The sequence below is a fragment of the Crocodylus siamensis genome, chromosome 10 (genome assembly GCF_052110815.1).
Source record: "Crocodylus siamensis isolate JL-2025a chromosome 10, ASM5211081v1, whole genome shotgun sequence".
NCBI lineage: Eukaryota > Metazoa > Chordata > Crocodylia > Crocodylidae > Crocodylus > Crocodylus siamensis.
Window position 1 is genome coordinate 19,753,170 of NC_143404.1, and position 15,543 is coordinate 19,768,712.

A 15,543-nucleotide genomic window follows, 5' to 3' on the forward strand; every position below is an offset into this window, starting at 1 on the left:
CCTCTCTAGAGACTTCATGAACTACTCTTGAGCAGAATTATTTTCTTAGCTTTCACATGAACATCCTGTCAACAAGCTTTTTTTTTTTTCTTTCAGATTCTACACTCTACCCTCCTGTAAAATAAGTAATAGAAATGTAGGTCTGGAAGGGACCTTAGATAATCTAAGCCCCGAGGAAGCATCAATTATACTTGGACCTTTCCCAATAGATGTTTTGTTTAGCCTCACAAAATCTTATAAAGGAGATTTCACAACCCTCATGGTAACCTGTTTCAGTCTTTCACCATCCCAGCAAAAAGCTTTTCTTAATATTCAGCCTGAACTTTTTTGCTGCAAATTTCTTGCCACCCCCAAAATTTGCCACCCCCAGCAGTCCCTTATATAACAATAACATTTTACATATTAAAATACTGCTTTCATGCTCTCTCTGCAAAATACCCAAGTTTTTTAACCTGTCCTTACAGCTCATGATTTCTGAGCATCATCATTCTGGTTTTCCTCTGAACTCCCTCCAATTTGTTTGCATCTATTGTGTGTCCAAAACAGATTTCCAGCTGAGGGCTCACTAGCACCAAGTAGAGCAGAATAATTACCCTCCTTCTCACATATGACACTTCTATTAATACATCCTAGAAAGAGATATGCCTTTTTTTTGCAACAGTATCACACTTTGTTTGGCATTTAGTTTGCAATCCACTATAATTCTCAGATCCTTTTCTGCTGTGCTACTACAGCTTAGCCAGTTATGCCCCACTTTGCATTTCATGACTGCATCCTAAATGAAGCCCTTTGCACTTCTCTTTATTGCATTTCACCTGGTTGATTGTACACCATCTTTTTAATTTATCAAAATCATTTTGAATTCTGATCCTGGCCTCCAAAGCACTTGGAACTCTTCCCAGTTTGGTATCATCTGAAAATGTTATAAATACATTCAGGTCTGTCATCCAAGTTATTAATGAAAATATTGAATATATATGGGCTCAGGACAGACTCCTGCAGGACCCCATGTAAAAACCTTCCCTGTCTGACAGCACTTCATTGACAGTTTTTATGAAAACAGTTTTTCAGCCAATTATGCATTCATCTTCTGCTTGCAGATTGATTTAATAATTTTGCCCAGGATCTTGAAATTAGGCTGGCTGGTCTATAATTCTGCATCCTCTTTTTTCCCCTTTAAAAAAAATACATATTGTGATTGCCCTGTTCCAGTCTTTAAGTACCTTCCCTGTCTTTGCTAGGTTTTTCAAGATAATAGCCAGTCCTTCAGAGATTACTTCAATTAGTTTGTTAAGTACCTGAGTATAAATATCTTAGAACCTGCTGACTTAATCATCTTCTGTTTTATGCATGTACACATCTTATCTAAATATTCTTCAACCTTTCTTTTTGTTCTCTGGCCTGCACTAATCTTGTTAAAATTAAATTTTTATCTAACCAATTAACCTTTCTTTTTGGCCATGACTGAAGCAAAGGTAGAGAGAGGTAGTTAGCCCTGTTAGTCTGACATTAGGCAGAAGGCAGGTTAGAGATGCACCTTCCTGGCTAGCTAAATCAGAGATGCATAAGCTTTCATTAATCCAACCTCACTTTATCAGATGCTGATGCAGCCTCATTGAATATTTCAACCTTCTCTGCATCATGTGTCATTCATTTCCTGTTTGGTAATGGAAATGCTTTCCCTTGTCCTTCTCTAATTTCTAATGTATTTGGAACACATTCTTACTACCTTTTATGGCTCTTATAGCAAATTATTTTGATTATCCCTACAAGCTTGTGCTGTTCCATTACACTCATTTCTAATTATGTACCCTTGTTTCCATTTTTTACAATAATTTTCAGTTCATAATCTCAGAACATCATAATGTTCTCTTACTAGACTTCTCATTTTTCCTTTAACATAACTGTAGTTTGCAGTTTTGCATTTTATATAATCTTTTTTGGTAACTGCCAGTTCTTTTTCACTTCTTTATCTTTTAGATAAAGTTAGTTTTCTTCTTAAGCAACTATATGTGCCAGTTCACTGGGTTTGTTAAAGGCTGGTTTTCTGCTGCTCTCACAGTATCTTCCTTAGAACAGCTAGCTCTTATTTTTTGATCACTTTCATCCAAATTACCTTCCATCTTTAGACTCTCAATCAGTGCCTCTCTATTATTCAGAAAGGAATCAATAGTAGCTGCTAACTTTGTAGCTTCCCTACCTGCAAAACTAAAACCTGTCCCCAACACAGTCCAAGAACTTGATAGACTGTCTGTGTCCTGCCATATTATTTCTCCAACAAATATCCAGGTAATTAAAATACACCATTGGCACCAGGTCCTATCCTTTGGATATTTCTGATAATTCCTCAAAAATAGCTTTTTCTACTTATTCCTCCTGATTTAGAGGATCTGCAGTAGTTCCCTACCATTACATCACCCTTGTTCTTTGGACCTTTTGTTTCCACCTGGAGACTTCCTACAATCCTTCCTCTCGTCTCTTCCTGAACGTCACACCACATATATACATTCTCCACTCTTTCCCTGTCTACCTTTCTATAACAGTGTGTTGGTCCTATGATGCCAGTTCGGTCCCTGCAAATTAACCTAGTAGTCTTATCCAAGGGAGAGCTAGCTGCTTTTAGCTGACTGCAGTGGGAGTTGAAGGCTTGATTCTGCCAGGTAGCAGTACCTAAACTCATAGACTTTAAGGGATAAGTTATAAATTACCTTTCAAAGTATTAGACATGCAGGTTTCAGCAGTAATGAAATTCCTACTACTGAAGGAATGGGCTTGTCTTAGGAAATATGTGGATTTTAAAGCCACCATTTTATCATTCACTACCTTGATGTAATGACAACAGGTGTATTAGAAATGGTAAAATGGACATATATATAAAAATAAAGTTGCTTGAAGTCAACTTTATATATATAAAAAGTTGACTTCAAGCAACTCAGCTGTGAATCAAGCCCTCAAGAAGTTTGAAAAAGTAATCTTAAACCACAATTTCTGGACTGTCCCAACGTGCTAAAAATGAACTAAAAACTTTCAATAAGACAGTAGGGCTTGTCACTATTTCACCTATAGACAACTTTAAGGAAATAAATACAGAAATCAGCTGCTTACTTTCCAGTAACTGCTTTTTGGTTTCCTTATCTCAAGTCTCACTAGCAATTAAGGTATCTATAGTATGAAAGTATCTGCCAGGTCCCTCCGTTTCCCCAACTTAAACCCTGAGATATATTAATTCTAATGTTTCCTCCTGAGTGGATTGCCAGAGAGGGACTGCTTGATATATAGGAGTACTGCATTACCAGAATTGAGAAAAGCTATGAGCGTTACGCCCCTGCGTGGATGCTCTTCCAAAAGAAAAGAAGCTTAAGTTTGTGTTTGCTTAATCCTTTGGAAGTAGTGTCACTGGATAAAGAAGGGCCACAAAGATACCTTAGATAGGACTGTCCTACCCATGTCAAAAATCATGCATTTGGTCAGATACTAAGGTGGTATAAGTTGGCATCAGTCTACTGATTTACACCCACTGGGAATTTTGGCTCTCCATATTAACAGAAAATACCAGTTTTTTGAAATTACTAACCACGTGTGTACTGAAGTTGCTTTTCTACCATTTATCGCGCTCTATTGCCATGACTTAACAGAAATGTTTAACAGAAGTACACTGCTTTATAGCACTTTAAAAATGGGAACAGCACTTTAAATTAACCCTTGTTAAATGAAGTATTACATTTGAAGTGCTGTATTTTATAGCACTTTAGCAACCTACAGCACCAGGGCCAGCCTGTCCATGCCCATGAAACTTGCCACTGCAGGGGGCCCCACATCCAAGGGCCCCATACAGCCGGCATCTTCCCCCGCAGGGAAGTGAAAGCCTCAGTTTTAAACTCTGCACCCATTTTTGGCACCAAGTTTAACACTGCGGCTTTCACATTTGCTTCCCTGGCAGCTGGAAGCAGAACCCCTCCTCCACCAATGGGGCTAGGAGAGGGAGGGCAGGGCTGGGGTCTTGACCCAAGAGCCCCACCATACCTGTGGGCTGGGTGATGCCGCACCTGAGAGGGAGGGGCTGAGCTGGACTGGGGGAGCCCTGCCTTACCTGCTCCCCACCAGGCCCACCCCAGCCCTCTGCATCTGTGGGGCTGCTCAGGATGGCCAGGCAGCAGCTCTCTGCACATGAGTGTAACAGGAGTGGGGGGAGTGAGACTGAGCCATAGGTGGCTATGGGGGGAGGGCGGAGGGGTGCGTGCGTGTGTGTGTGTGTGTGTATCTTTTATTAGAGCAACTAAATAGAAACATTTTTCTTAGCAAGCTTTTGGGTTTAAAAGCCCTTGGTCAGGCTGGGAAAGCATCTGCAGTTGGTGTGTGCTCTTCCTGGATGGGATAAATAGTAAAGAAGCCAGTCTGCAGCATGAAGGGCAGTCAGTGAAGGTATAAATTGAGGAGCCAGTGGATGAGAGACAGGCTGGGAAGTCAGGGGAGGAGGGGAGATGAATATAGCAGGGAAAGAGGTACCTGGGGAGTCAGATGTCAGGCAGCTTATAGTGTGTCATATATTCAATGTCTATGTTTAGTCCAGGGATGGACTTCATAGCTGTGTATTCAAGAGTTGTGCTGAGTTGCTCTTTGGTATGTAGATTAGGTAAAAGTCCCTCCCTGGAGCTGGCAGATGGCAGGTGGGGAAGTAAAAAAAGCTTTCTTGTTCTGAAACAAAGTTTAAAATCCAAAATTGGCTAAAATTCGGCATCTTCCATGTTTCAAGGATGTACCTGGTAGCCGTATTGGTCTGAGATGAGAAGAAATACAAAAATGTAGAACTCTTGGTTCCAAAATTATACCTTTTATTAGACCAACTAGGAAAGCTTGCAGAAAAGGAAAATTTTCTTGTGATTTCCTAGGTGATCTAATAAAAGGTATCATTTTGGAAGCAAGAGTTTTAGATTCTTGCATTTCTTCTATGTTTAGTCCATGATTTTTTGTATCTGGGAGGTTGATGAAATGAAGTTCATAGGTTCATCTGTGAAAAGTGTCTTGTGAATTCCCTTTGAGGATTAGAACTGGGAGATTGGAGAAAGGGAGACTGGTTTTCTTGTGATAAATGTGTGTCCCCCCCCCCTTAATTAGGTATTCTGGTCTTCAATAGATTTCTGGTGTGCATCCATTCTGGTGAGCAGTTGTTGTTTGGTCTGTCCTACGTATTTTCCATCAGGATATTTGGTGCACTGGATGAGATATATAACATCGCTGGAGGTGCAGGTGTAAGATCCAGGAATGGTGATGGTTGTTGTGGGGTGTAGTAATTGTGGAGATGGTGGAGATATGTTGGCAGGTTTTGCATTTCTTTTCATGGCATGGTCTGGATCCTTTTGGTGTTTTTTGGGCCGTAGGAAGTTTGCTACTGGTGATGAGGTTAGCAAGGTTCACTGATTGTTTGAAGGCTATACTGGGTAGATCTGGGAAGACCTCTTTAAGAATTGGGTCTTCTTCTAGTATGGGTTGCAGTTGTTTGAGGATTTTCCATATAGGTTCAAGGGAGGGGTGATATGTCATAATCAGAGGTATGTGATTCGTGGGGGTTTTCCTTCTGCACTTGCAGCAGTTCTTCATGTGGTATCCAGGTTGCTCTTTCAAATGTGCATCTCTCTCTCTGGAGGAGTGTCCTTGTTGGGTGAAAGTCTATTTAAGATTGGTGAGGTGGCAATCTCGGGTGTTCTCAGTGTATATTCAGTGGGATCTGAGGGCTTGGCTGTATATCACAGCTTTCTTGGTGTGTTTAGGGTGGTTGCTGGTTCTGTCCAGATATGTATGTTGGTCTGCGGGTTTCTTGTGTGATGTGGTCTGTATTTTACCATTCTGGATGCTGATCATTGTGTCTAAAAAGGAGATGTTGGTGCTGGAGTATTAAAGAGATAGTTGGATGGAGGGGTGAGGGTTGCTGAATTTCTGATGGAACTCAATCAGAGATTGCACGTTTTCAGTCCAAACGATGAAGATGTCATCAATATATCTTAAGTATAACAAGGGTTTAATGGTGCAGTCTTTGAGGAATTCTTCTTCTGGGTGGCTCTGCATGATATGTTTTTGTTTATACCGTATACAAAATGAGGACAAAAAAGTGACAAATCCAATGGCAGAATTTTAAATGCATTCTATATTGTTTAACTAAATCCACAAAGTACATGGGAGAAGTACCCCATATTCCTGTATTTACTATGTTGCTTTGACCTAGAAATGAGCAATAGAGACAATTAACTGGAAAAGTATAAACTGGCATGTATAGCAGGCATTCTGTAGAAAGCCTGTTTAAGAGAAACACAACCTTTGCTGGCACAGTACAGTCTCATCATCGTTATCCATGAAATACTTTAATCTTAATTTCCATTCTGCAGAACAGTGGTTCTCAACCTTTTTTGGACTCAAGGCACCCTTCACTAGTCTAGAGACACACCTCTATAATTTTTGTGAATTTAATGGCTCCCACTTTCAATAACAAATTTATAAATTACAATATTTACCTTGAAGAGGGGCTGAGCAGTGGGAGTGGGGAATCATTCAGGAAGGGAAAAGCCCAAGCCTGTGCTTATCTGCTTAATATATCTATTTATGTCCTCACACCTCAGGTCACCCTTCAAATGATCTGGAATCACCCTGGTTGAGCATCACTGCTATAGACAATTCACTGCGGCTGATTAACAGTTGAAATTCTAGCTGCTTTAATTAGGTTTCGATTTGAAATACAGGTCAGGTGCTGTTTATTTTTTCCTGATTGGATGAGCTTAAACTGTGTAGAACCAGGTGCCCACCACAATTACATATTGAAAGCTTGCTTCTGCAAATACTGTACAAGATTAGCTGAAATCTTCTATTTAGTGAACTTTTCTGCCAATAAACTTGTTGCTAGAATATTTACAGAAAATAAGCCCAAAGAGAGCATGAATGCAGTCAGAGAGTGTTTGTCTAAGGGTGTGAATACATATTTGTGGGATTTATTTGATAATATTTACCCAGCTGTAGCTTAAAACAGATTGTTAAGGACAAGTTATATGAAATACATTAAAGTAGTTTGAAGTTTTTAAGCCAGAAATTTGAAGTTTGATTATTATGGAATCAAAAATCAGTTACAGCCACTTCTCCTTCCGATTTGTTTCTGTCAGGCCCTTCTTCTAAGATATTGTAATACCCAAGGAGGTTCTCTTATACCTACATAAAGGCAGTGAGGATGGTCCACTGCCTATCACCTCCTGAATGATATTGGGCAGACATTGCAGGATGGCACTTAAAGCAAAAGATAGAGATGGTAAATTTACATGCATGGAATCACACCCCTGCATGGATGCTTTTTCAAAAAAAAAGAAGCTCACATGTGCTTTTGCTTAAACCTTTGGAAATAGTGTAACTGGATAAAAAAGGGCCACATAAATACCTTAGACAAGACCTTCCTACCTATGTCAAAAATTATGCATTTGTCTGGACACTAAGGTGATGTGAGTTGGTATCAGTCTACTGATTTACATCCACTGGGGATTTTGGCCCTCCATATTAACAGAAAATAGCAAGTCTTTGCAATTTTCAAACAGCTATAATTATCTGTCCCAGATTCTGAAACTTAGTGGTGAGCGTGCATGTTCCAAATTCTCTTCTGGGTTGATATGGAAAGGATAAAAGCTGGTTGAAAGCTAGATTGTTCCTTGTTTCCAAAAATTCTGAATTTTTGGGGGGATAAAAATAGACATTTCCTTTGGAAAATAATACGTCACTTTACAATAATCAATGTGTTTTGTTTCAAACTAAAATAACTGAAGAGCCCATGGCAAGATGACTGCTCCATTGAGAACGATGCTCTCCTATTGCTCTTTGTCTATTTTATTTTATGAATATTAAATACAAGGTGCTGAAAAACTGCTGGGGGGTAGGGGACTTAAGACATTCCCTTCCAGGGCAGTCCTTGTCTTATTGAGCCATATTCCGGTCATTTTGCTCTTCTTCATCTAATACTTTGGTGATCCTATTTTGCCATAGATGGAAACAGAATCCAACATCTGCATGTGCACCAGTGCAGCTACACAATTGCCATTTAGGCTCGTAAAGGTCAAACTTCCTGGCTTGGGCCACAGCTTACAGAGCTATCGGGCTTCCATTCCACAAGAGGCAGCCTGAAATCCAGAGGATCCCCTAATCTGAGGAAGTCTCAGTACTGGGAAGTCATGGGGTCGGTCTCCTGCATCCCACCAGAAGGGAAACCAGGTAGGGTGCAGAACCTGCTCTGTGTTTCATCAGAAGTTTGTCAAAAATGATGGAATTTTGTGAAGTATTTCACAAAGCATTTTGGGTTTAAAAAAAAATCAGCATTTTTCCAATACAAACCTGTTAAATGGGAAAAATCCGAACTAGATTTACAGAGGCTATGAGTTAGAGATGACCTTGGATCTTGAGGTCAAGCTGCGGTAGGTCCTGCTTTCAGTTCTGGAGGTTCAGTTCCTGGTTTGTTGGCCAGTACAGTAGCTGTCAGATTTACTCAGCACTTATAATGCATCCATTGCTATTTATAAATAATACAGAGCTCCCACATCCAGTGTGGATCAGCCTGAGCAATGTTTTCTGGAAGCAGACAGTTGGTTTTAATGGGAGACTGTTTACAGCTTTGACATATTGCTGAATGGGAAATTACATTCTTCGAACATTGCCGAGACGGGAGTGGATACTATTTATTTAGTACAATAATAGAACAACAGTTTGGTTAGTCAAACAGTAATTAGCGACAGGTCATGCTATAATTAGTGAGTCAGTTTCAGCTGGATACCTCTTACTGAATGCCATCAGTAAATCATCAAATATTTTGGGCAAATGGAGAATTAGTCTGAAGAGCAAAATGTATTACACACAGTTAGGAACGTTTGAGAAAATACATAACTCCTTTTACTTTTCTTTCTTCAAAACCATGTGTTACAATAATTGTTAGAACGAAGTGGCACTTGGTTCTCTCTCACATGCATGAAATCTTGAACAAAAACTCTGAGGCGTTCTCTTAAGAGAATAAACCTGCTTTCAAAAGAGCTTGAAGTCTTACCGATTACAAAAGGTATTCTTCTCTCCTCCATTATATAATGGGGAGAAATAAAGTTGTATGCCTTGTGTATATTTAACTTCTGATTTTTTTTCTCCCTACTGTAAGAATTGTCTTTCCATGATTCTGTTGTCTGAAATTCAGAAGCTTCTCTTAGATGGAAAGGCTGTGAGATTTTGGTATAGTATAGCTAAAGGCAAGGTGCTTGATAATAGTATCAGGTAATTCTGTTTATAGACATCTGTTATTTTTCCTTGTTACTGAATGAGTGTCTCTGTCTAAATAAATGATGGACTGATGTTGTTGGCTAGAGGTATTGGCTAGGTGAACTCCATCTACATAACTGCATGCACCATTCAGTCCTCCTGACCTTAGTTCCCCTCAGAGCTCTGCCAAGGTTTCGAAATACTGACTGCCTGCCTTACCAGTCTTGGCATAGATTGACCTTGGTCTGACATGCACTGTCTTCATCAAAAAAGCTCCCTGACCTTGACTTTACCCCTGAACAAGTTCAGCAGAAATTTGACAGGCTCCAGAAATGTGTTTGGCCACCTGTATGCTTTCCTTCCCTGAAGAGCTAAAAAGATCAGTCATGTCATAGATCAGGGGTGAGCAAAATGTTGGATCTGGCTGGCAGCCAGACTTCATTTCCCAGCAGCCTGTGCCTACATGGGTGGGGCCAGTCTCCAGGGAGACCAAAGCTCCTTGCAGCAATGACAGCGTGGTCCCAAGCTGGGGCAGAGCCCTGATCCCCTGCCCAGAGCATGCAGGCTGTAGATTGCAGCTCTGGCTTAGCCCTGACCAAGCTGCCCCCACTGCAAGAGCCCAGCAGCTTTGGAGCAGCCCCCGGAACTGCGCTGTTGTGTGCCCTGCCAGCACGGCTGGGGCTGGTCTCCATGGCAACCCCTGCCTTGCAGTATCAGTACAGCTGCAGCTAGGGTCTCCATGCGGGCAGGGGCTGCTGGGAGTCCACTGCCGGCCAGATCCAACCTGTGGGCCAGACTTTCCCTGCCTCCATCATAGATTGTAAGGCCTGATCATTTAATTGGATGTCTGTTTGAACGAGGGTATTTCTGTCAGAGGCAAAAAGACTTCCAGTAATAGAAAACCCATGCTGTCCTTGGTAAGTTGTTTCAGTGGTTACCTACTGTCACTGAAATATGTGGACTTTATTTCTAGTCCAGTTTTTTCTAGCTTCAGCTTCCAGACACTGGATCTTGTTATACCTCTGCTAGACTGAAGAGCCCTTTATTGTCAAAGTTCTGTTTCCCAGGTAGATATTCTTGGGAGCATGGTCAAGTCCTTTCCCTTCTTTGTGATGAGCTAATTAGATTGAGGTCTTTGATTGCCTCACTCTAAAATGCATTTCCAAGTCCTTTTGTCCTCTGAATGTCTCTCCTGTTACATCTCTTCAGCATCCTTCCTGAAATATGTACAGTGGAATTGGATGTGGTATTCTAGTAACACTTGCACTAGTGTCAAATACAGAATTAATATAACCTCCTAATTCCTACCTGCTGGGTTTTTGGTTGTAGCCGTGTTGGTTTAAGGACATAGGCAGGCAAGGTTCTTCAGGTAGATGTGCTGTCTTTTATTAGAGCAACTGAGTAGATGGAAAAATATTCTTAGCAAGTTTTCTGGTGCAATCACCCTTCTTCAGACATAGCATTCCCTGGAGTCTCAGAATAGCAGAGGCTTCCTATGGCCGAAGAAGGGCGATTGCGTCCGAAAGCTTGCTAAGAACTTTTTTCCAGCTACTCTGTTTATCTAATAAAAAGACATCACATCTACTCAAAGAACTTGCCTGCTTAATTCCTACCTGACATTCTCCCATTTATATGTCCATGAGCTGCACTAGTTCTTCCATCATGCTATAATATGACTATATCTGCTTTCCCCTAAATATAGAACAGAAATATGTATTGAATACTTCTGCCTTTCCTGTGTTATTATAGACTGTTCTATCATTTCTGTCTAGTAATGGCTCAGTACCATTGTTGGGAACCCTTTTGTTCCTGTAATATACTTGCAAAACGTCTTTCTGTTGTATTTAACTAGGCTGGCCATAGATTTTCCCTTGTGTCCTATCGTTTATCCATTTTGAGTAGTTCCTAATTTGTGATTTATATTTGTTAATACCAAGTTCCAACTTCTTCTTTTTCCAAGTTCCAACTTCTTCTTTTTCCAGTTTAATTTATAAGAATTTTTTTAAGCTGCTTTCACTTTCCTGGTTGGTTACAGTCAAATGATTCCTGATTATGATTCACATTTTTCTGTTCTCTTTCTACCAGTTGGTTGCTCAGAACTGCTTTCAGCTTTGTGAAAGTGTACCTTTTAAAGCACCACACATGCACACAGTTTGGATTTTATTCTGTTTGTACGTAAGTGTAAATATAAACAAATCTTGCTTATTTGTACCCAAGCTACAATTCCTCTTGGCCTGGATGCAACATTTGCACTCATGATTTTATAGAACTGAAACTAGCCCTATATAATTGATGGAGCCAGCTTCTGGCAGTCTCTCTGGTTTCTACCAATGGGAGCCAACATCAGGGTGACCAGCTCTAATCAACCATGTGGTCAGCTTTAGCAAATGCCATCTATGCTGGTTTCAGAGAAAACATGTATGGAACATGCCATATCCTCAGAGATGTGCTTAAGTTTGAGAAGCTAGAATAGGGCCTGTCCAAAGAAAGGTGAGAGAGTAAAACAAAGCCCTAGGGATAGCCCTTTGCAATGATGGTAAATCCTTTCCCCTTGAATCAGGATTAGTTTTACAGGTATCCAGGTAAGGAAACCTCTGAATCTCTTTACTACTTTCCTGACCCAAAAAATCAGGGTTCAAACCCCAAATACTCTGTGGACACAGATACTGATGTTTTTTAAATTACTTTCATTTTCTAATTTCTCATTTTCCACACACGAATTCAAAACTCCCAATTCCATTCAAATCACTGAGGATTTGACTATATCATGTAATTCAGTATCCGTAGATTGCTATTCATTGCAACATTACTGTGCAGAGAACAAAGTAATCTTTGCCAGGCTGCCTGCCTGTGTGGCAGGTTGTTAATAATATCCCTATTTTAGAGGTAGAGAAACTGAAGAAAAGACACAAGATGGCCTGCTTAAGGCCAAAGAGAGAGTCACTGTTAGAGCCTTAAAACCACAGGAATTCATAGCTCCCAGTCTTGTGATGCAGCATTATAACAATTTTAAATAATAGCAGTAAGGATAATCTGTGCAGCATCATACCCCTGTATTGTTCTTCCCAGGGAGAATGAAGGCATGATGATACCAGTTCATAGGGTTTATTGTTTCACTCACACCAGGACACAATTACACTTTCTTTTCACCCACATTTCTGTTACCACACGCAGAGAGCAGAATCTTTACATCCGTCATTCCAGTTCTGTGATTCACTCTAGCCTATCTGCATCTCATCAAGGCATTGGTCATATCCTTTTTGCTTCATATATTGTTTTTATTGCTATTAGGCCTTTTTTGTGTAGCCCTGATGAAATAGTCAGTTCATTATTTTCCCCGTAGTCTATTTTAGCTCCTGCAGGGCAACAATAAATGGATACATTAGAAATCTCACACTTCACCAGAAACATGTAAAGAGATTCTATTACCTTGCTGCTTATCACCACTCGGGAGGCAAAGAATGGGTGGGGTAATAGAGCCCCAGCGGCCAGACCATGGCTTGCGCTTACTGGCACGGTACTTGCGGCTCTCCGGAAATTGTCCGAAGCCCCGCCCACTTCTCCCCGAGGTGGCTCCAGGGGACAGCTCAGCCTGGCACCTCCCACCGCTCTGGCTTTCCCCATGGGGAGTGTGCTCTGAGCCATCCACCCTGTTGCTTTGACTTTTCCCACAAGCAACGTGCCTTGAGCCTGCCCCTTGTCCCTTCACTCCCTCTGGGACTGCTGGCTCAGGTGCTGGGCTACTGGGGCGGTGCTGCAACCATGCTGCTTGCCCTGGGGTGCGCTCCCTATGGGGAAAGCCAGGGTGGTGCTGGGGGGGCGGGAGGGGTCACCTCCACTCCAGGTCGCTCGGTATTCTGGGTTGCTCTCTTCCTGCTCTCCAGCTCTTGAACTTTGGTGGAGGACCAGATGTGGCTCCCAGGGTGAATAACCCTGGCCACCCCTGTAATAGATGTTCACATGGACAAAATATAACATGGCTAAACTAGACCTAAAATAAAACCCAACCATGGGGAAAGCGTATGTAGTGGTGTCTGTATAGACTAGAAATGCAGAAATGAATGAAATTTAAGCTGAGAATAAATAATATTGCATGTTTGCATGGTCTGTTTGTATGACCAAAGACTATGGAAAGGAGCAAGGATTCCTCAACTGGGAAATATCTACCTGAATGCAATTTGCTTACTGAACTCTCAGTTGCTTTTGGAATATCATATCACAAGTGCTGAATTCTGCAGTTTACCCACCCAAGGAAAGCGTTGCAGGATTAGTCCATGAGTAAAAGGTATATTCGAATGTTTTAAGTTACTTCACTTTTAATGATCCAAAAAAACAGTTTAGCAGCGAGTTTAACAGGAGAAGAGTGATTAGGGCATGTTTTTGTCCTGTCTAATTATAGGTTCTCCAGAGCCCTAAGAGATGTGCTAAGTTACATCAGCTGCAGAGGTCCTGCTGAGCCCCAGGAGCTCCTGTCCTGCCCTTCCTGAATCAGAAAAATCCCTGGCCCACCTCCCTCTGCTGCTTCAGGCTGGGCAACTTCCAGCTACTCATGGCAGCTTTACATCAACTGAGGAATTCCCCTGGGGGAACCTCCTCCTTGGGTGTACCAGGAAGACTCTTTGCAGCAAAACAGTTTCAGCCCCTTTCCTTCAGGGAATGAGCTTTATTTGTGTGCATGAAACAGTGTCAGGTATAGCTCTGCTCCTTTTATTCTGACCCACTTTCCTGAGGTGAATGTCTGTTCCCTGCAAGCCTTACTCCTCAGGGCTTGTGTCTGGATGTTAAGATAAGTTTCTCTCCCTTCATCTGCTAACACTTTCCTCCCACACAGAAATGTCTAACTTTCCAGACTGTTTTCTGCAAGAATGACCTTCCATATCATCTGCCTGGGATTCTCTTTGATCCCTTCACATCAAGGTTGCTCTTTATATCCCAGCAGGACTAGTTTTGAGAAATCTACCAGGTGACTCTGTGACTTATTCTTTTCACTTGGACGGGTGGGTGACACCTGAAACAAGGTGTCTTTAGATGCAGACAGAAGTGCAGCTTCTCAGTCTAACAGGAAGCTCCATGAGTTAGACTGATCCTCCTGACCCAACAGATTTCATAGACATTAGGGCTGGAAGGGACCTCGGGAGATCATCGAGTCCAGCCCCCTGCCCAAAGGGCAGGAAGTCAGCTGGGGTCATAGGACCCCAGGAAGATAAGCATCCAATTTACTCTTGAAGGTGTTCAATGTAGGCGCTTGAACCACCTCTGCTGGCAGACTGTTCCAGACCTTGGGGGCTCGGACAGTAAAGAAATTCTTCCTTATGTCCAGCCTGAAACGGTCTTGCAGGAGTTTGTGACCGTTCAACCTCGTCATCCCTCGGGGCGCTCTGGTGAACAGACGTTCCCCCAGATCCTGGTGTTCACCCCTGATAAACTTATAGGTGGCCATCAGATCACCCCTGAGCCTGCGCTTTTCCAGGCTAAAGAGTCCCATGGCTCTCAGCCTGTCATCGTAAGATCTGTTTTCCTGACCTCTGATCATGCACGTGGCTCTCCTCTGGACTCTCTCAAGCTTCTCCACATCCTTTTTGAATTGTGGAGCACAAAACTGGACGCAGTACTCCAGCTGCGGCCTCACCAAGGCCGAGTACAAAGGGAGAATGACGTCCCGGGATTTGCTCGAGAAGCATCTATGGATGCAAGCCAGCGTTTTGGTCACTTTAATAGCCGCAGCATCGCATTGCAGGCTCATGTTCATCTTGTGGTCAATGATGACCCCCAAGTCTCTTTCTTCTGTAGTGCTATCCAACGTAGCACTGCCGAGCCTATAAGGATGCTGCAGGTTTTTCCTCCCAAGGTGGAGAACCTTGCATTTATCGGTGTTAAACACCATGAGGTTCTCGTCTGCCCATTTGCTGAGCCTGTCCTGGTCAGCCTGGATCACCCGCCTATCTTCTGGCGTGGAAGCTTTGGCCCAAAGTTTGGTGTCATCGGCGAACTTGGCAAGTCCACTCCTGACTCCAATGTCCACATCATTAATGAAGATGTTGAACAGGATGGGTCCCAGGACAGAGCCTTGAGGGACCCCACTGGTCACAGGGCACCACGATGAGTAACTGCCATTGATTACAACTCTCTGGGTCCGACCACGGAGCCAATTTCCCAGCCAGCGGATCGTGGTGGAGCCAAGGCCACAACTGGCCAGTTTGGCCAAGAGGTGATTGTGGGATACCAGATCAAAGGCTTTTTTGAAGTCAAGATATATGACATCAACCTCTTTACCCTTGTCCA

General features: G+C 42.2%; 1 protein-coding gene across 2 annotated transcripts in view; it reads left to right on the plus strand.

Annotated features, from left to right (window-relative positions):
- HTR4 (5-hydroxytryptamine receptor 4) overlaps nt 1-15,543 on the plus strand; it is a 253,864-nt gene that overhangs the window by 50,212 nt on the left and 188,109 nt on the right. The window contains exon 2 of one of the 2 annotated variants that reach the window (XM_090065167.1): nt 8,011-8,235. The exons of the other annotated variant lie outside the window; for it this stretch is intronic. Within the exon in view, the coding sequence (XP_089921293.1) occupies nt 8,196-8,235 (40 nt within the window). The 5' untranslated portion in view covers nt 8,011-8,195. The remainder of the gene's footprint in view (nt 1-8,010; nt 8,236-15,543) is intronic. 2 annotated transcript variants of the gene reach the window in all.